At 40.6% G+C, this 22,248-nt stretch overlaps 1 protein-coding gene and 1 long non-coding RNA gene across 14 annotated transcripts in view; one reads left to right on the forward strand and one right to left on the reverse strand.

The window, feature by feature from the left end:
- The window catches only part of MDFIC (MyoD family inhibitor domain containing), a 291,855-nt gene that overhangs the window by 266,417 nt on the left and 3,190 nt on the right, over nt 1–22,248 (forward strand). For 3 of the 13 annotated variants that reach the window (XM_049093830.1, XM_049093831.1, XM_035698716.2), the window contains 2 exons: nt 4,963–5,210; nt 9,000–10,793. In XM_049093830.1, the coding sequence (XP_048949787.1) occupies nt 4,963–5,210; nt 9,000–9,165 (414 nt within the window). In that variant the 3' untranslated portion in view covers nt 9,166–10,793. Of the gene's footprint in view, nt 1–3,254; nt 3,448–4,962; nt 5,211–5,713; nt 7,582–8,999; nt 10,798–22,248 lie in introns of those variants that run through there. The other 10 variants (XR_007402124.1, XR_007402125.1, XM_035698709.2 and 7 more) reach the window with 7 other exon arrangements.
- LOC125752494 (uncharacterized) lies at nt 18,977–22,240 on the reverse strand. Its single transcript, XR_007402136.1, has 2 exons — nt 22,101–22,240; nt 18,977–19,446 (listed from the first exon to the last, which is right to left on the reverse strand). It is a non-coding gene; the product is annotated as an uncharacterized LOC125752494 (long non-coding RNA).

Genomic DNA, 22,248 nt, shown 5'->3' on the forward strand with positions numbered 1-22,248 from the left:
CGTGTCCCTGAGTCTCCTGCCCCTGCGAACACCTGCGGAGCAGAGCTCCCTGGAGGGGTCTGTGTCTCAGCCGTCCCAGCTGCCTCGGCACCGAGGCCAGACACTTCGCTGTGCTGGCGGCGATTCAGGCTTCCTAAAACCCACTTGCAGCCTGCCTTTGTGATTTGGCGTCGAGAAAGCACAGTGGCCGCGCAGGCGCTCTGGGAAGAAGGCAGCCGCCGTGCAGCCGCCCCGCCGCACCCCCACGGGCAGACGGGAGCCTGTGGCTTCTCTGTAGCTTCGGCTTAAAGTCAGGTTCGATCTCCGGGCAATTGCCTAAATTACTCATTACACATAATTGGCTGCTCGTGTTTTTATCTGCAAGTGCTTTTTGGCGCGCTGTCGGCCTGTTCAGAAGACAACAAACCTCTTCCACTCGGTGCCCAGGTTACTTGTTGGCGGCCCCGATTAAGAAAGGAGTTTCAAGCGTTTCAGGCCTAGGAAACGGAATTAGAGATCAGAGGAGATAAAACACATACACATCTGTGCGCACACACACACACACACACACACACACACACACACACGGTCTGGGGGTTCTTCTCAGAATTCGCTGCTCCGCGCTTCCTGGTACTCTGCTGCGTGGGGTCTGTGTTCCAAGAAACTCAGAGCACCTGTCATATCACAACTTAAAAAAAAAAAGCAAGCTGAAGAACTGTAAGAGACTCCTTCAGATTAGAGCTGGGTTCACCATGCAAATGGTTTTCTGATGGCTTAGTCAGGGTTCTGTTCACTGACTTCTCCCCTTGTATTTTCTTAGCATTTGGGGCCACACCGGATTAGGTCAGTTTGGGATTGTTTCATTAGGACCTGAGTGTGTTCTTACCAGAATGATCTCGGGGTCTCCTTTCCGACAGAACCACGCCCCCTGAACCAGTCACAGCCGACTCCACCAGTCATCCAGGGTGCTGGTGGTGCAGGTGTCAGGTGTCCCCTCACGGCAGGGGGCAGCTGGCTGCTTGCGGTAGACCAGCTGCCCGGGCCTAACAGCGATGACCTGGCCTAGGACTCTGAACATTCTGTTTGGGTTTGCTGTCGTCAGTCACTCATAACAGTTTTGGTTTCTTTTCATGAAACGTTGTGCTCAGGCTTTCTGGGAAGGTACTTGGCTGCTATATGTCCCTTTGTTTCCCTCAATTTACAGTAGCTGTCAGTGCCCTCTGGGTAATACGCTGAATTGCGCAATCCTTGCTTGGCCCAGTTTGGACAGGCATCCTTCCCAGAACCTAGTTGGCTTCTCAGAGGTTAAATACTCTTGGCCCAAACTGCAAATATGACTGAATAAAACTGTAAAAATGGAAAAAAAAAAAACCCTCAAGTACAGGGGGAAAAAGAATTATCTCTGACTGCGAGCTACATCGATGCCGAGGACTCCTCTTCTTTAGCCTTCTTAGTTTGCTAATACCTATAATCCTCTCTTTGCTTCAAATAAAACCAACATCGTAACGCTGTTTATGATTGTTAATTCCCCTGGAGGTGGTGGGGGTGACAGTGGTAGCAGCTGTCCGCTCTCCTGCCTTATTTTCCTCTTTTCACCACCCCAGGTCACAGTTGGATCAAACTGCTCTTTCCAGAACACAACCAAAAAGAAAAACAAGTTGATTTGGTAGAATTTAGGGATCTTTTTGTTGTTGTCACTGCCCAGGTAGTCCTTACTTAAGAAGTACAGATAATGACCGTGTCTGTGGTCGAGGTCTCTGTAGATGCACCTCGTTTAATATCACTGTAATCTCTCAAATGCATTTTGGTTTGTGGTTTTTAGGTGCCACAAATAGATTGGTTTTTCAGAGTAGTGGTTTTCTAGTAAATTATGTAGAACCTGTGTTTTAAGAGGATGTCTTTTTTTTTTTTTTTTTGGTAAGTTTTAGTATTTACATAAAGACCTTACTCTTTTGAGACCTGTGTCATTACCATGTCAGAATTTACTGCTTTTATTCATAGATTTGTGGACCTTAATTTTCATGTTTTAAATTTACAGATTTGTTTCTTTTGAGACACCACCTCTCTTGGCTGCCTACCACCTTCTGTCTATTTCCACAATGTAACTGGCAGTTTATCAGTTCTCCACTCAAACTTTGCTCTTACTTGTTGAGGGTTATTTAACCTTTACCGTCAACCCTTTATTAAAAGTGAAATTCAGAATCATCTTTAAAAGAGAAGGGAACACGAGTCAAGGCTAAAAGATCAAAACAAATCAGAAAGTTTTGGATTTATAGCTGATCATTCTCCCAAGGAAGATGAACCGAGGGCTCCACCCCCACAGTCAGCGCCGCACGCCAGGTTAGAGCATGGCCAATCCAGGTGAATGGCACGGGTTCTCAGTCTGACTCTGCTACTGGCCTCTACCACTTTGGGCACATTTTCTAAAACTTCTCTAAGTCTATATTGGTAGAAACAAGGATAAATACCAGTACTGCTTCTTGAGATTATTAGAATTAAGTGAAATGATACTTGGAAAGAGCCGTAAACAGAGTTTAGTACAAAGCATGTATCTAAAATAGTGTTTAAAAAAATGAAAGCAATGAAAACATATTCTCCATTCTGAAAACAGGCAATAAATAATTTTACTTCATTAACACTAGGCTTTCCATTCTATGAAAAAACCAACCACGCATACCTATTAGTTACAGAAATCACAGTTTTGTTAAAGAAGATAGGCTAAAAGGGAGTGTTTGATCTACTGACAGCGAACGTGTCTTTCTCATTTTGTTTACTAAAAATAGATTTAATGGACTTAATCTGTGACTTGTTGGCTCAAAGTAGGAGTTTGGACGGACTACTCTGGACGTATGGCTGCTCATTTCTGTATGACAACTGTCATTGTTTAAAATCTGGAAGAGATTTTAATTCTCCAATGAATAGATAGGTCCTCTGAGGGGCAATGAGCTATTTAGTCTGGAACGTCACTCCCGTCCCCCTTTCTCCTGAGGGCTGTTGACTTCTTAACTAAAATCACGGTTCAGTCTGTCCCCTCCTGATTCTTTGTTTCTTCTTCCTTTCTGTGTATAAGCATGGCTGGGCTCCCTTCTTTTGAATCAGACATTAAAACTTTGTATTTCTTTCTGCTACCAAATCTTGTTAATGCCTCCTCAGCCATGTAATCAATCCCGAACCTCTAGCTAACTACAAGATTTGATTTAGATTTCTCTTTATTACTTTAAGCTCTCAGGGTCTAAAAATTAACTCATCTGTCTCTTATTTTATTTTAACCTAAGAAAAGCCACATACTGAGAACAGAGTCATTTTTGAGAAAGGACTGGTATCTTGAATAGATGAAGAACTTCTACAAATCAGTAAGAAAAAAAAAAGCACAACTTAATTAGAAAAATGAGAGGGAAACATGAATGCCCTGAACACCTGTTTCAAAGAAGAAGAAACATGAAGACATCTAAACTTACTAGTGAGGAGGTAAATGCAAAGTAAAACCACCATAAGATGCCCCTTTCACACTCACCTAAGTGGCATATATGAAGTAGGACAGTCTCCATGATTGAGGAGGATGTGGATATTGAGCATTCTCAAACTTGGTTGGGGGGGAGTAAATTTTGGAGCAAGTGCTTTGGAAACAAGTTTGCATATCTTTGTGAGCCTCCAGTTCTGCTAGTGACATAGCATGTGTGCTCTAGGACAGTGGCACAAAATTGTTCTAGACAGTACTGTTTGGGATAGCAAAACACCGGAAATGACAGATACATTCACAAATAGTGTGGATAAATAAATTATGGCATAGTTAATCAATTGAGATACGCTACACCTGGAAAATAAGTGAACAACAGCGACATGAATCACTGAAGGGAAATAAACAGTGTTGAGCAAAAAAATGCTACTCACAGGAATTCATAAAGTACCCTTTGACCTTTCTGATAGGTTACGGAGGGATGTTTCCACATTCACTGTTGTGAAAAGTATAGTGAAAAAAGCCAGGGAAAGGTTCAGTCAAAATCCAAGACATTGATGACCTCTTGATGAGGAAACTCTATGTAGGAAGGGACCAGAGGAGGCTTCAAAGATGTAACCCTCTACTTCTACGGCTGGGTGGGATGACCATTCTTTCCCCCCTTTAAAATTGGTAGAGCCGTTACAGATAGCTCTGTGTAGGATGTGTTTTATAATACAGAAAGAGTCTTATGTTCAAGAATATTCTTAGGGCTTTAAGAATACTCAGTTCAAGGTTCTTCAGTTTCAAGTGAGCTTTTGTAGAATCCCCTTTTGGCCTTGAAATGTAAGCATTCCCTAGTGAAGTAGAAAGTTAAGGTCAGAAGCCTTAGAACTAGTTAATACAAGTATTTGTTGGAAGGCACATTCAAGAGAACTGGCTGCTGGCAGTTAAACTCTATTGTCTTCATACGATAATAAATCTAGCTCTTTATAACTATCTTTAAAACAATTATCTTACAAATCACGATGATGATGTAATCCTGGAACAGCTGCATAACAGACTGAATATATCATACTGAATATTTTTTTCTTCCAATTTTGGAGCCGGTGGGTGGAGCAGTCCAATTTCTATTTCTAAAGGACTTTAACATCACGGAAGGTGTTTAGCCTGTGTTGTAGAGAGCAGTAGGATACAGTGAAGATGGGAAAGAGGTGCAGAGAAGTGGAATCTCGACTAAGACCACAGCACAGTATGTGAGAATGAAGTAAAATCTAAGCCACGCCTACACGCCTGTGCACACAACCACCACCTTTTTGGTTTCTTCTTTTTCCTGAATGCAGTATCGACTTCTAAAGACTGCTCTTCTAAAATTTAAGTTTATTTGTGAGCCCCCAGCTCACAGAAAGACTTCTAAGACTGCAGGTCATGGGGTTCTGGATCACCTATTTTGATCAATTCTTATTAATTCAGTGCACTGATGATTTATGTTTGTGTTCATTTTTTTTTTTTCTCACTATGTGGTCTCTTCCCAATTGAAAACGAAGATTGCTGTGTCCACTGTATCCTGGCCTGCTTGTTCTGTGAATTCCTCACCCTCTGCAATATTGTCCTGGGCCAAGCTTCCTGTGGCATCTGCACCTCAGAAGCCTGCTGCTGTTGCTGTGGAGACGAAATGGGGGATGACTGTAACTGCCCATGTGACATGGATTGTGGCATCATGGATGCTTGTTGTGAATCATCGGACTGTTTGGAAATCTGTATGGAATGCTGTGGAATTTGTTTTCCTTCATAGGTATTTATCTTATGTTTGTGTTAAAACTGGAGCGTTTTAAGAATTTTTCTTTCAGAGGCGCAGAAAAACACATGGTAAGATACTCATGAAGCAACCCAGTATTTGCACTGTTAACTCATTATTTTAAGTAATCTCCGAAAGCCTTTTCTCTCTAACCAAAACTACATGGTTTAATATGTGAAAATTTTAACTACTTTTAAACTTAATAGGTTACAATGACTGAGGGACATTTTGACCAAAAAAAAAATATATATATGCTAAATGTCTCCTCCTTGTTATGCATATTTGTCTCTTTTAACCATTCTTAGGAGCCTCTTGCTCCAAATGTATTATTTCTCTGTGGGTATTTAAACCAGACAATTTATTTTTGATGTGTATCTGTTCATGGTTCAAAGGAAGCATCCCTTCCTTTAAAGTGAACTTTGGGAAACAACTCTGCACCATAGTTGGGGACCCAGTTTCATCTCCATCCTGGGTTCTCACTTTCTCCGCTTGCTCAACAGACATTGAGCACCTACCGTGTGTTAATGGCCTGCCATTGAACTCCTATCCAGAGGGGTATACAGTTTAGCAGAGGAAAGAGACCTGTCACGGATGAACCACTCGTCAAGGCACACTGAAGTGAGCATTATGTGAGAAGGACCAGGCTCTAGGAACACACAGAAAATAATAACTCTTGTCAACTGGAATATGCACAAGGCTTCGTGGAGAAGGTGGCATTTGAGGCCTTTTGGATGAATTAGATTTAGGACCAAGTTTTAGGTGAGGAACCCTTAAGCAGTTAAAAGAAAAATGCCTTAAGTATGTATTTTTTTTTTAATTGCAGGAATATAGTTTTTTAAAGACTATAAAATTTAAATTAATATGCAGCTTTTTACACATCATTTAATGTTATGATAAAGTTTTTGATAAGAACCTAATGCTTTATTAAAATAGCTCTATTTTAAAAAGAATTTGGAATACTTTTGATAAACGCATTTAAATTAGATGATTTTTTTAAATATTAAAATCCCAATATTTTGATTTATTCAAAAGCATTTTGGTTCTGTTTTTTTTTTTTTTTTTTTTTTTTTTTTTGAGAGCTCTAAGTCTTTTTGGAGAGGGAGGTTGTTTGTTTCATAGCCAATGTTTTATAAACACCACCCGTCTTAAATGTAAACCATTCTTTCAAATGCAGTGGGAAACTTGACATCCACCACTGTGACCAGATTTCAGGATTGCAACTTTATATTAAACGAAACCAACATGGCAGGTTATAAAGATGCTGCAGGCGTAAAGAAAATAAGTCGAGTATGAGATTAAGTATATAGTTAGCAAGGCATAGCGCAAAGGAAAGCTGGAGTCTGTTTCCATACCATGTGCTTTCCTAAGTCTGGTCTTCCCAAAATTGTAATTTGGTTTGATTTAATGTAATTCCTTGTAGAAATTCTGGAAGTATACTTTTGGATTAATAGTTACTTCAGGTCTTCAGCTGAAATTCCAATTGATAGTGAAAACACTTGCATCTTTTTAGGAAGCCCTCAGCAAACCTAGCCTTTTAAGGTTTTTAACCCAAAGCGTAGGAATGTCACTTACAGTTTCTCCTTTGAGATAAAACCTAGCTTCTAATCCTGTCATTACTTAAAGGACTTCAAGGAAAAAAAAAAAAAAAAGGCAAACTCCTGCATCCCCTTTTCAGCGCTGTGTGTGTGTGTGTACAAGCACCCTTTAAATTGTCAGGTTTAAATAGAATTATAGGAAACCGCTGTCTCTCTCTTGTCTAAAGAATGCCTTTTGTTACATTAGTTATAAGAACATCTTTGTACTATTTCATAGTAATCAGAATCTGAATATTTACGTATACCCAAAGTTAACTTATACGTATCTGTTAGGATATAAGAGTATCATCTGTGTATTGACATATAAAGCCTTCTGATGACCTGGAATTGTTAAAATGTCACTTTTTATCTCGCGAGATTTTTCAGCAAAGTGATTTGTCTGCCACTATTTGCAGTGAAAATATTAGCACTTTTAAAGTAATGTTTCTTCGTAACAGAGAATATTGGTGGATAGAATTTCTTTTCATATTTATATTCACAGTACTTTTTCTCTGTCGTCTACTCTAGTCATTCCATAAAGTATCTTGTATGATTTTTTAAAAAGAAAAGAACCAAAGTAGGAAAATGTGAAAATAGTTTCAGTGTATGTTAGAATTTCTGTATGTAAAATGTTTTGTTGAATTACATGGCCATCATGACTAAGTGCTCTAGTTTACAGTTACAGATTTGGTCTCTTTTAAAATGTGGAAACCTAACCTTTAATATTTTTAAACTGGACCTGTATTATCCTGAATACATTATTTTGAAATAAAAAAATTCTCTATTGTGCTTTAGCATATTTTCTATCTAATTACTGTATTGATATTTGAATGAATCTGACCATAATTTAAAACTCGAGGCTTTCATCTTGTTACTTCCCTTCCTGAAGATTTCCTCATTTCCTTATGCAAATCACATGACTCATGCCTGTAAATGAACTCTGAAAGATTCAGATCCGTTTATACTGCAAATCATAGTTAATATATGATTTTAAAACATGGTCTTAGGTAAATGGTTTTTAGAAATTAGGAGATAATTCCAAAGTAAATAAATGGAAACAAAGGTAATTTTGTTTTTAATATATACACTGAGATAAAACATACACACACACAATCTATGAAATCAGGTATTAGATTTAATGAATTTCACCCAAAGTTAAATCATCAGAAGTATTTTCATCTAGGGTTTTTAGTGGTACCATTTTTAAGTAGTAGGTGATGTTTTTTATAGTTAGTATTTAACCCCCCACCCACCCTAAAAGACATTTTAGTTAGAAGGCTTTTTATTTAGGAATATAATTTTATTTCTGTATTCTTATAGTCTATCAACTATATCCTTTTTCCTCACCTAAAGTCATCAGGGTATCTCTGAACACTTCCAAGAGTAACCAAGGCAACCTTACGTAATAACTTTCCACCCTTTATCCATACAAACTCTATCAGTGCCCTAGATTCTAATGTTATTAATGTCAAAGTCACCGCCTAACATAAATAAGACTGGAGTCCCAAGTCTGTGGCTTGCCTTCTCAGTTTAAGTGCTTGGGTTTAGCCAACCACCTAATGAATAAGTTTATTTATTAATGAGATTATTTTTCAAATTATTCAAGACCTTAATGCCCTTTCCAATTACTCGTGATTTGTAGGCCTGTAGGTTTATCACATCTAATCTGACAGGCAAGATAAAATTTCATCAAATACTACAGTATCCATTTTTCTTTTCCCTTTACACTAACGTAGGAAAGCCTACCATTTTTGTTTTAAATACTGGTTCATATATTAATAGGCTTCAGTCCACACTTGCTGTTTACGTTTTTTGTTGAAGAGTTTTGTTTTGTTTCTACAAGGCAGTCCCTTGAACAACTTTCATCTCCATGCCCCACTATAACCGATAAATTTCCAGTGCCTGTTTTCTCCAGGTAACCCAGTGGAGTCAGGACCCTCAGGGAGCTGCGACCTAGGGCAGAAGTTTGGCACCTCTCATGAGAAAACTGCTAGTATTTATTTGCTTATTTAATATTCGAGATTCTCTGGAAGAGAGAGAGAGAGAGAGAGAGAGTGTGTGTGTGTGTGTGTGTGTGTGTAGACGGGGTAATGTCACGATGCAGCCCTACAGCGGAGGGTGGTTTTTGCAAAAACGATCCGTGGTGACTAAATCCACCCAGTATTTGCACATCCCCAAATCCCCAACAATAACTGCTCCCTCTGCCTCACAGCACCGTGAATCCAAATGCCACGATCACGTTCTCACGAAGCCAGGAGCCAGCCGGGTGCAAAGGCTTCGGAGCGCAGCCCCAGCCGAGCCCAGCCCGAAGGCAGGCTCTCTCTCGGAGGCAGGGACTGCACCAGCCCGTTCCTCCCCAAGCCGGGACACCAGTGTGACAGCGTCCGCAGGGGCCACACCGACAGCTCCGAAGCTGCCCGACGTCAACACAAGGACTTCCCTGGCCTCGCCTGAGCGCTGGCTACGAGGTCTGGTTCCATTGTTTGTCTGTTACTTGTGCCCCCCGTCCCTCACCTCGGGGCTGCGTTCGGCTGTGTGGTGGCCGGGAAGAAATCCCGCTCCATGGCCATCCTTTGACACGTTCCCGCCACGGGGTATGGCTAACGCGCGTTAAAGACAAAGTATGGCTTTGCAATCAAGTGCTCGCTTCCAGGCAGGTCTTTGTGTGAGGTTCAGTAGAGAAGGTAATTATTAGGAAAATCGTAAAAAGCAAATTCAAACAAATTCTAAGTTTAGCTTGAAAAATTGAAAAGGTTCTTAAGTTCTGTCTGATGCATAAAGGGGTAGAAGCAAAAGAATTACGTTCCAAAGCCAAGAAAGAGGGTGTACAAAAGCAGCTGATCCACTTGACATAGTTCATAGCCTTTTGCAAAGGAATAAAGCCTGTTGAGCAGGGAACCAAAAGATCTCATTATAGGATGAAGCCAAGCCATATTAAAGCTTGTGCACTAGTAACTATGTCTAAAAACAGCCTGCTGTTTTATATTGAACCAATACATTTCTTAACTTGGTAGGTTGCAGCGTAAAGATGTACAGAGCCTGTCTGCTGGATGCTATGCCAATTACACGTGTGGCGGAGTGGTGTCAAACACCTACAAATAGTTAGGATCTCAAGCAATCTTCGAGTGAAACAAAAGAAGTTTTAACATGTCATCTCAAAACCTAGAAAGCACAGTTCATCATGTGTGTCTGACTCTCAGAGTCTTGAGATCACCTTTATTAGATGATTTAACGTGGACGTCATAGGATCCCTCAATCAGAATGCACAATTCTTTCAAGGACATGAATAGTGCCTGAGAGATAAGGAGAACATCTTTTAAAAGTAACACCTTCAGATGACAAGGCATCTGTGATCAGCTCTGCAGGAAGGGCGTTTTACTGGCGTTGAGGCGGAGGAGGAGGGAGATACGAATCCATATTCGATTAGATTTCCTTAGATCATCAGAAAGAATAATTGGGCATATTTACACAATTACATTTTAGTAAACTATTATGCCAGCTTAACGAGAATACAAATTCTGGTAAAAGTACATTAAATTGCAATCCAAAAGCAATTTGGCTGCTGAGGACATTATTTTTTTTAATCTAATTATTCACAAATTAATGAATAAAATTAAATTCCAATCACTGAAGAAAATGAAGCAAGGGCGAGAATCAGAACTACAGATTAGTTAAAGCAAAGATATGCAATGCATAACAGAATTAAAGCATTTCTTTTACTCAAACTCAGTGCTTAAAAAAGAACAAATCCATCATCTTGAAATTTGACTTGTAGCTTGACATTAAAAATAATATGAGTAGAATTTTCAGTGGGGTAAGCACAAAACTAGTTCAAGTTGTGTCACTCTCAATTACTGTACTCAGGTGGTGTGCCCATTAAAATTCCCACTTGTGGGTTCCGCTCACTATGCAAATGGGGTCATTACCTGGAGAATTTAATTGGTTATGACACTGGGAGTAGGACTTTTCCTTTCAAAATAAACCTACTTACACACATTTTCACTAGAAATGTGATTGTTATATATACTTCGGATTGTTTTGCTCTATCAATATTTACTAAAATTAGACTGTCTTTGCTTACTTATTTCTTACGAATAATTCGCAGTGGATCCAAGTTACTTTGTGGATATGGTTTTATTTGTCTGTAAAACTACCTAGAATAACTATTTCGTAAATCAGTTTGCTTATGACAGTATCAGGTAAGTCTCTGTGTCTGTCGCCCCACCCGTCACGCGGGTACGTTTCCAGAAAAGGTTTTCATCTTCTCAGTAGTACACGTTTTCTCTTTCATAAGCGTTCCGAATATTTGATTAGAGGAAATTCTTCCATTTTTCTCTTTTTTGGGGGTCACTTTAAAGAAATATGCAGTTAAAGACTTAACCTGCCCTCTCGGAAGTGTAACACACATATTATTTGTATAATACATAATGTGTAAGGATACTTATGGCCCAGGAACTGTATCTGTACCACTTGCAAGGTCAGGTCCACTGAGGAGTCTGGGTGAGGACATAATTTGTTTGTCAGAATTAGTTCCAGAGACATTTCCACCAAGAGCCACTGGACGCCTGATTATTTAAGATTTTTATTTGTAAGTAAACTACACCCAAAATGGGGCTCGAACTCACAACCCTGAGATCAAGAGTTGCTCGCTACACTGACTCAGCCAGCCAGGCGACCCTAGACAACTGAATTTAAACAGAACAAACAGCAAATCGGTGTGGAAAGTGCAACTCTCCCTACACCTACCCCGGGCTCCCATCGACTGTGGCGATTTCAACCCAAGAACACCCGAGGTTATAACCACCTAACAAGAATATTAATAATGGCCTGAATTTGCAACGAACACGGAAACTACAGGTGGTTTAGTGGATGGAGTATTAAACTGGGCACCCAGGAATTTAGTTCCTAGACACTGACTCAACCAGCAGCTCCCAGAGTGGCCTAAAGGAGGAACAGGATCGCTGTAAGTATGAACAATAGAATCCCAGGGAAGCTCTAACATTCTTGAACGAGCAGCTCTCTACAGTCCAAATTTTTTTTTTTTTTTTTAATCACACCAAGTTGGACAAGCCAAGATTTTATCACTGGCTTACCTGGATCTAAAGAGAACATTTTTTTCCTTTAATGTAGAAGAGAATATTCTAAAATGAGAGAAATCATTCCAAAGATGGTAGAAGCAGAAAGAGTACATATTCATAACTGGACCATTGGGCAGGATTTTTAACATCTGTAACTACAGGAAATTTCCCATAGAATATCAAATATGGATCCAAGTCTCTGACATTCATTTTTCTATGATATTTCTAATTGTGCCCGGAGGATAAGAAGGAGTTGGTGCATCCAATAAATATAATCATTTACATGCACGGAGCTCCCTTTGAAGTTAATAGGACCTATGGAAAGGAGAGTCAGGCGCCACGAAAACGGAGTTCAACGTGAACCTAGCTCTTTCTTGTTAACATGCAGCGATATTGCCAACACATTTGGATTTTCTCACTGCTTATCTTTTCTTTGTATGTGATGTTTAAGTTGAGTTGAGTGAAGTGCTCCATGTGTAGAGGAAAGATAGTCAAGAGAGAGGATGTGATGATTGCGAGCATATACTCAGGGACTAGCTTTATAAGATAGTATCCAAGAGTGATAGGGCCTGACATTTGTAGAGCTTAACTGTTCACAAGGAAGCCGTTTCCACTTTCCCATTTGATGTTCACAACCCTGTGATCCATCTAGGATCTGCATTTTCCCTTCTGGTTTACAGACCAAACAATGCGGGACAGGTTGCTTAAGTTCATTTCCTCAAGTAGCTCCCTCAGACCTAGGAAACCCGGTGTCTATTCCCAGATCTTGCTATTCCAACCATATTTGGCTTAGGAAAACTTACATATAATTTAACAGAATAGGTTCAATCACAACTGCTTGAAGCTGGCATGAGGACATGGGGACCTGAAGTCTCATCAGCCTTATTTTCTGTCTCCCATCTTTGCCACCTGGAGTGGGCATCCTAGCACAGGCTCCCGGGGAGACTGAAAATCCTAGCCACTGCCCTTAATTCGCATTATGTGCATTGACGCAAAGCCAGTCTGCTCAGTATTTCACTATCTTGTCCCTGTTTATTAAAGCTGTCTTTTTTTCTGGATAGATAAGGAATCAAGAGCTAGATGTTATTGGGGCAACTGGGTGACTCAGTGGTTGAGCATCTGCCTTCAGCTCAGGGAGTGATCCCAGGGTCCCGGGATCGAGTCCCTCATTGGGCTTCCCGGAGGGAGCCTGCTTCTCCCTCTGCCTGTGTCTCTGCCTTTCTCTCTGTCTCTCATGAATAAATAATTAAAATCTAAAAAAAAAAAAAAAAAGGAGTTAGACACTCTTCATCAATTGTTTGCTGGTCATTCTCCATCTGTCTAAGTCTGTTCTCTATCTCTGCCTTTGTGCCAGGCTCCCTCGCTTTCTGGTTTCCAACTGCCTTTGGCTGATGGCAGCACTGATGGGAAACAGAAGGTGGGAAGAGAGATCAAGGTATTAATTCCTGCCCTACTCCTTGGCCCCCTTCCTGCCAGGTAATGACCTTTACAACTCCACCAACATCCAGTGCTACCCTGTAGCCAGCCTTCTCTTCAGCTCCCGCTCCCTGCTTTTGCCCCTTCAGGCCTGGAGAAGTACCCACTCCCACTGGTACTGGCTTCCGACACTTCAGCTTCCCTCGCTGGTTACCTTACAACAGATTCTTCCCCCGTGAACAGTCCCTTTTATTAAGTGCTCTTTAATTAAGCCCTTTGAGTGAGCCATCTGTTTTCTGCCAGGACACTAACGAGGTAGTAAGAGTAAGTGTGTGTGTGTGCAAATATGCACATGTCTGAGTCCAATCTTGGTATCACGTGTTTCCAAGATCTATCAAAATAATGTAAACTCTGGTGGTTTCTGAGATGCGTGTATCTCCAGCATGGATGGTCAAATCGACTCTCACAAGAACTACACTAGACACTCCAGACGTGAACTTAGCAATTTCGAGTCCTATAATCACACATCTTCATACCAACGTCTCACACTGTAACAAGCTGACACAGAAGAGGGAAAGGGGGTGTCATTACCATGAATGATCCAAAGTTTTTGAAGTTATAGAACATTTAGGATCCCCAGAGATGATGAAATTGAACGTCGTTCCACACAACCTGGACAGACTCAACATCATTATCTGTGTATAAGCAGACCCACAATAGAACTCTTGGTCTGGACATCAGTCCCTCCAGAAAGGTCCTATTTAGAGACTCCACATGAACGTGAACAAAGATAAGAAAACCACTTAACTGGACATTTGTACACCTTCAGAGTCAGACACTTTCAAGCTGCAGTAGGTCCAACATCAACCTTAGTTTTCTGGTTCAAGCCTGGGTTGGTAAATGACATGTTAATCGGTACCTCAGATAGTCACTCAATTAGTTAAGGAGCATTTACTGGTCACCTGTGTGCCAGATTCTGTGCTCTGAGTAGTGACAGCAAGGTGACCATTACTGAATTCTCAGAGAACGCATGTTAATCTGAGGGAATTCAAGAGTTAGAAGACAGACAGGTAGGACTGCTGCAAGAGGAGAGAGGGAGGAGGGACTAAGCTCCCTGGAAGAGCCGGGAGGGTTTCCCAGAAGAAGTCCTATTCAAACTGGGATTGGAGAAAGAGCAAGCGGTTAATGTGTTCATTCTCAAGTTGTAAGAATATTAAAAAGGGTAGAGTGCAGGCGACGGCAAGTGGAAGAATGGGGTCCAGCGAGGCAGCACAGCACCAGAAATGCCTTGCTTGAGGGTTTCCGAACTCAGACCTGTAGGCAACGTGAAGCTATCTCAGGACTGTCATCAAGGAAACGGGGTCGAATTTATATTTTGATATTTTATTGGGGCAGTGGTATGAAAGACAGACTAGAGGAGGCTGAAGATGAATGTCAGGAGGCAGTAAGAGATCGTGTATTCATTTACACAAAAGATGGTGATGGCCTGAACTAAGGCACTGACTCTAGGACCACATGGGGGTGGGGGATGGATTGAACAAATTCAGTTTTGGAAGAGAACTGAAAGACTATCCCAGATGAATGGACATTTTATTTTTTACGATTTTAATTATTTATTCATGAGAGATGCACAGAGAGAGAGGCAAAGACACAGGTAGAGGGAGAAGCAGGCTCCCTGCAGGGAGCCCGATGCGGAACTCGATCCCAGGACCCCGGGATCATGCCCTGAGCCAACCAGGCGCTCCCTATATGGACATTTTAAATGTGCCCAGTGCTTGCATGCAAAACCAATGCATGAATGTTACAGGTCAAGTGCACAGAAGTTTTAAAGTCCATTAATGTTTCAAGGTCACAAATGTCATGTTTTCACTCAGTGAGATAATGGCTCTGAAAGTGCTTATAAACAGCGTCTCCGACATTAGGAAACTTCTTCAGAATTGCACTTGGGGTTTACATGGTGGGAATGAAAGTATACATGGTGTTCCAGGGGGGAGCCAGTGAGAAAAATACCAGAAGAAAATGTTGTAGTTCCAATATAAGAGGCGTTCATTTATGAATGAAGGAGTACCCGTGTGTGTGTATACGCAGCTTGAATAACAACGCGCAGGACCAGACGTGTATTACCACGGCACACTGGGTGACAATTATAAGCATGCTATAACTGGAAGAGAGGACAATTTCCACTTTTGTCTCTTTGATCGTTTTTAGCTAAACTGATCACTACTCACTGAGTACTAACTGTTGGTTAAATGAGTCATTCTTTAATTGCCCTAATGAGTAAGTCTACTTCCCATCATAAGTCTTAGGTAATGCATGACCCAAATCTCTTTGGTGGGCCTCCAGCAGCTCTAAAATTAGTGAGTAAATCTTCCAAAGTTACATTCTTGCCAGCCTTTGTCTTTTTTGCACAACCTGATTCAAATTTTCAATTGGGCAGGTTCCAAGTTGTGTGTTAGTCTGGGAGGGTGTTTACTGGCCCCACGAGGTTGCCTAATTTGTCTTAAGTTGTGTGCATCACACATTATGTTTCCTTAATTCTTAAAAAAAAAAAAAAGACCCACATCTACTTTATTTTTTTCTTCACAGACACACACACACACACACACACACAAAAACAAGAATTGTGAAAGAGTCATAGAATTAGACTGTTTTCTTAAAAAATATTTATGTTAAAATGTAAATATTTAAATTCAATTGCAAATACTAATTAAATTTCAAGGAGGTCTTTAAAATATAGGTGCTTACTAAGAATAATAAGGGAGAAGGGAGACACGAGGGCAAGAGGAAGCCACTTGGGCTCCTTCTGTCCCTCATGCTAGAGGCTGGTACTTGAAGGGAAGGACAATGTAGCTGCCCAGTCAGTAGTGTGATTTGCATCTGGTAACTAGAGCCTTAAAAAAAAAAAAAAAGAACCAAGGGCTTTTTATTTTTTCACTAGAATATTTAATTGTTAAAAAAAAAGTATGGAGGACAAGACAATGGGAATCCAAACCATAATATAAAACTTTTATTTGCCGGATTCTTAAAATGTTGTATATTCCAATTCTCTGGGTGTTTTTGTTTTTGGGAATCATGTCATAGAATAAAAGGAGTCATGTGCTGAGGCTTTCATGTAATCATGGAAGTCAAAAAAAGTTGTCATTCATTTGGATTACATTTTCCTTTACACGAAACTTTAGGTTCTTTGACCTAAACATATGATAAATGACGCTGAGGCATATGTGTTGTACATATAATTAAGCAGAGGCTATCCCAAAACATCTTGGTAAAAAAATATTTCAGTACCTAATGTTGGCATTGTAATCATTTTGTCTTTAAAGAAGAGCATCTGCTTGGGACACACGACTATTTCCGTGGGGAGCAAAGTTAATAAGAGTAAACACTTTACCTTGTAGGCTTTCTTAAATTTCAACAAGTTTATGATTTTGTATCATATCAAAGCATCAAAATGCCTGCACACCCTTGTGAGGAAAAAGTCCTATTCTTTCTACATGCATTAAAATATTCCCATTATTTGGAAGTTGGCAGATTGTCTTCAAAAAGTTTTTCTGGATGAAAAAACTTGGTGGGATAACACATTGCATAATTACATTCCAAGTTTGCATTAATAAAGTATTCCACTTGTAAGTTTTACAACTAGAAGTAGCACTGTGGTTGTCATATATCACAGTACACACAATTTGATTGTTACGGAGTAGACATCTGCCAGAAACATTTCAGTTTAGCATGATGAATTTACCTTAGCCCTGTCAAGACTCACATTACAATGCCACAGTATTGCTTTGAATATACGTTGAAAAACAGAAATAAATGTATTGAGGTAGGGTTTCAAATCCCCTCAGAATCATGTCATTACTGTACCGTGGCTAGGCCCGGGTGAGCTCAGGTTACTCCGTGGGGGATTTGCCAACAGTGCATGTCACTCCCTCAATCAGAACCGCTCAAGAAAAGTTACTGTTGACTGCGAGTGATACAAGGAGTTTATCAGCATCACAGCAATGATTCAAACGTCCTCGATTCGTTAAAAAAAAAGCATAAGAATATTTAAAACATAATCCCATTTCAACATACTAATATGGGAACGTGTTTCTCTGTGTCCCCTTCCCTGCTTCATGGTAAACTACTCTGCAAGATTTAACTAAACTCGAATAGAAGCCACGTAATACTAGCCATCATTTTTTTTTAAATACTGGAATTTGCACACTCCTCGTACAGGAAGTACGAGATAGGTAGGTGGACAGCAGCAGAGGCCAACAACTGGCAGATTATTCCAAAACCATTCAAGAACTATGGATAAGTTCACGTCCAGTGTCTTTGGGAGCCAAGGTGGACCGTAGTCTCCACTACAGCCTGCTTCACAAATGCCAGGCACAATGTTACTCGAATGTCTCGAAAGGCTTATGAATTCTACTGAGAATTTGCTGCGCACTTTGGAACGATTTTACGGTGTAGACATGACCGCATGATAGGCTTCGTGTCCGTAGGAACTTTTAAAGCCCAAGATGCAGAATAAAGACTACTGCCTTAATAACACCAAAGGGCCACATCCGCGTAGGCAAGATTGTGTGCAAGGTTCACACTTTAACTACCATAAAATTTAGCTGCCGCTCTCATTTGAGAAATGTGGCAGATAAAAGCAGTTTCAATATTGCACCATTGCATTAATGTAGATGTAGCACAGATATATTAAATTTTTTCCTCTCAACACCATGCTCTAAGAAAAGTAGTTAAAGTATTATGTTTGCATGATACTGATTTGACATGTAGTCTGAGAAATATATGAAATGTATTTTTAAAGGACTTGGCTTCTCAGAAGTCATATTTGAGAGAGTGTGGAATCAATTCTCAGGGATAGTTTATGGTCTAGGAAGTCTTACCAGCTAATGGGAGAAACTGGTGTGACTGGTGTGTGTGTTTTATTTATTTATTTATATATACACACACACATATATATTTATATAATATATTTATATATTAAATATTTATTTATATATTAAATATTTATAATATATTTATATATTTATATATACTTATAAATATATAAATATAAATATATAAATTTTTATATATTATATATAATATCTGACAGTGAAATATTAATAACATATTGAACTTCATCAAGGGAGAATAAAATCATACAATCTCTACGTTTATAGTTGCAATGCATCAATAGTATTTACCTAGTCCAGAAATGGTGTTTATATCATTTTTTAGTTTTCCTTTTCTATCTTCTGATGGCTTTCAATTCAGCTAGAAATACAAGTTTCTATCACAATCAGGTAAGCCAAGCGTAAAAAAAAATAAGTATAAAAAGACGCCAGAAAAGAATGAATTGTGTGTGTGTCCTTGTTTGATAAAACCACTTATATATCCTGGAAGAATGTCCAAAACAACTGATTTGAAGAAGGTTTCCTTATCTATATCTTTATCTCCAAAGATATATCTAGACCTAGACCTAGATACGTAATGCAGATAGGAGAGGGAGAAACCTCTAAGAGGAGAACCGGTAGCAAAATAGCCCAGATAAACAGATGATAGAGAGAGAGGACAGATATATACAATTATACTCTACTAAGAAAATATCAGGAGACTATTGGCAGTATAGCCAAAAAAAATGATTCATAAGACTACCAAATTGTAGCACAATAGAATATTCTATGTCTACAGGACAGTGAGAAAGAACACTGCGCTCATAGGGAAAAAAGTCCTTTTATTAGAACTATGGGAAATCCTTTTTCATAGAAATTCAGAAACTTCGGCCATCATAACAGGCCTGGTGCCCCTCCAACATATCTTCTATATTAAAAAAAAAATCAAAAAACATTTTCTCATCTTTTCTACTTGCCTGCTATAGTTTAGCGAGGGGAATTAACACTATAAATCAAATCTATCCCTCTGAAGTTACTTGTATGGGGAAGCATGTCAAGAGTTTTATTTTTGAGAGTTTCAGAATCTTCGGCAGCCAGATACCACTGCTCCTGGGGCTCCCTTTCTGGCTTTCAGATCAGGTAAGATAGGAAACACTCAGAAACCGATGCCCCACATTCTCGGAGACAGAAGCCTGGAGCATTGAGATTCTCAAAAGGCAAATCCCAGCGTGCAAAATATCTTCAAAATAGAGATTATTTAAATCGCTTCGCATCATTTTGTACCTTAGATGCCTTTCTGTACACGACAATGTAAAGAATCATTTGTAACATTAATCTGGAGAGTACAGCAATCGTATAAATAACAGGACTCGGGAAACTGAGCATGAATAACCTGTGGGATTTTTTTTTTTTTTAAATCTAGAGTAAATCCCTGAACCTGAACATCCGTATCATCTGTAGCCCTCCGCCCTCTGCATTCTCTCTGCACACATTCTTCTTCCCACGAGTCTGGCTTTCCCTGTCCAACGCCAACCCCACTGCCATCATCACTCTTCCCCTTCTTCCCGCCACCACCCACTGATAACCCCCCCCCCCCCCCCCCGGCCCATCATCCTCTCCTCCCTGTGCTTTCCTTCAATGGCTGACTCCCTTGATGTCCTCAGGACTATTCCGTTAGGTCTGGCACTTTCTCGAGGCACCTGGGAAGACCAGATAAATCCAACTTGGCTCCTGCGTTTCTGAAGCTCACGGCAGATGGAGGGAAACCAAGATGGGAACAAGAGATGGAAACGCATCTTCAGAAGACACAGAAATGTGAAAATTGTATGGGATTGCACAAGACCAGAATTACGTCAACGTATGACTTTGAGCCAGTTCTTGAAAGGTGACTTCAGGTTTCCCAAGCCGACAAGGAGAGGAGGGGGACCGCCCAGCTAAAGGAGCAGCCTCCCCAAATACACAGAGCTCTGAAGATCAGAGCACATCCTGATACTGGAGAACATTCATTGTAGTCAAAAAAAAAAAAAAAAAAGGCCACTTAGGAGGATGGACAGGGTGACAGAGTGACAGATGAGGCTGAGAACAGAAGCTGTGGTCAAGGTGAATTTTGGTGCCAGGCCACATAATTCAAAATTTCATTCTACGCGCTGTACCTTAAAGCAAGATGATGGTTTCAGATTTATGTTTCAGAGAATGAACGACACTGGGAAGGCTGGAGACAGGAGGGAGGACGTGAAACCAGATGGGAAGCTGTGGTGTGGAGAGGTCCATGATCGTCCCTACCAACGCTTCCAAGTCTACGGCTGTGGGGTCAAAGCGTGGGGGATGCGACATCCAGATGTCCTGACCATCAGACACATGGCTCTTAGTGATAGGACAGTGGGGAGGAAGTGAAGTCAGGGATGACACTGAAGTCCTTACCTTGAAGAACCGCCCTACGGGATGACACTAACCAATATGAGGAACTTGTGGTGAAGGGAACGTGCTCAGAATGAGGGCTCCATATGCAGAAAATAAGTTAAAATGTGCAGGTGGCCTGACGTGCAGGATGGAACCTCCAAGGGGAGGTCAGGACTAGGAAAGGAAATTTGAGAGTTGTTTCAGGCTGAATAGAGTTGCCCTGAAAGCAACGTCTGAAGCAAGAACGTGTATTTAGTTTATCTGGGAGGTGGTCCCAAGAGCAGGACTAAGGGATCAGGGACAGGAAAGCAAGTGGAAAAGAAGAGCTCATTTCAAGGTGTTACTGAGGCTGTTGAGATGGGCACGGGGGCTCAATCCAGCCAGTACCAGCTGAGATGGGCACAGGATGCCTTCCAGGAATGTGCACCGAAAGGACGAGAGGCAGGGATATTAGTCTACAAACTCCTACTGCATTGGCCTACATCGCCCCTGCCAGTGTCAACACCCCTACATCCAAGCTGTACTCGCTCTGGCTGGACCAGGTCCCACAAAGTCTACACTAGAAATCCTGGTGCAGAGAGCCAGTAGGGGGTCCCTAGATGCCAAATTTGGTGAGCATGAAATAGGTAGAAGTCCACAGGGAATTATCTGCCCAATTCACGTGTGCAAACAGTGGTGGCACTTAGAGGATGTGAGTCAGGGTACCAGATGTGTGTGCTATAAAAGGTAAACCACAAATAGGTGCCAGTTGAAGCCACTCAACCTGAGGAGATCACTTGAATAAACATGTGGACTGGTATCTCCTGACATGGTCAGATTATAGCATAAACCTGTAAAAAATATGCAGTATGTTTGTATTTATTCCTGTACGCTCTTTGCTGAGAAATGAGTCCAGAGCCTTCATCACACCTTCAAAGTGCTACTTGATCCAGAAAAGTTTAAGAACCAAATCTGGAGCAAGAATGGAAGTGCAAGAAAAGAAACTTCAGAAAAACAATATTTAAGAGTCTGAGAGGAGAAGATGGGGAAAGAAGTACTAGTGTCCAGGCTTTGGAATCAGAAAAGCTTGAGTTTGATCCTGGCTCCGTTTGAATTTTGGCAGATTATTGCATTCTTTGTACCTCGTGATGCTCCTGGGTAAAACACATAAAGTAGAGATGGTAACACAGGGGTATTGTATTAAATGGGAAATGTGGGCCAGGTACCTAGAATTAAGTAAATGCTCATGAAACGATGAGTTATCAGAAAAGTGGAAAAATGCCTGGAAGAAACTATGTAACAGAACTCAAGGGTAAAATTACAAAAAAAAAAAAAAAAAAAAAAAGAATCAAATGAGAGTTTTAATTAGGCAGACACAGAAAAGAAGGTTGAAAGGGTTCACTGCGTTTTTTGATGATTTGTCAACAACCATCAAAATCTAAGGGTTGGGTAGAGAAGGTCAGGAGAGCAGCGCCTTGAGGAGGGAAGAACGGGGTGGCCAGAGCAGACTCCTACTCCCGCAAATCAGGGATTTCACCCAGGAGCAAGCCTCTCAAACAATTTTAAGGATACCCTGAACCAAGCAGCACAGATGAAACAGGTCTGGAGCTTCCACACACTTCCCAGGTCTCTCCGCCCACATTCAACACGCCATCCTGGCCCATGGAGTCTCCAAGTAAGGTTTTATGGGGTTACCTGACAAGTCAGGAACACTGAAGTT

Source organism: Canis lupus, chromosome 14 (assembly GCF_003254725.2).
Source record: "Canis lupus dingo isolate Sandy chromosome 14, ASM325472v2, whole genome shotgun sequence".
In the NCBI taxonomy this organism is placed as follows: domain Eukaryota; kingdom Metazoa; phylum Chordata; class Mammalia; order Carnivora; family Canidae; genus Canis; species Canis lupus.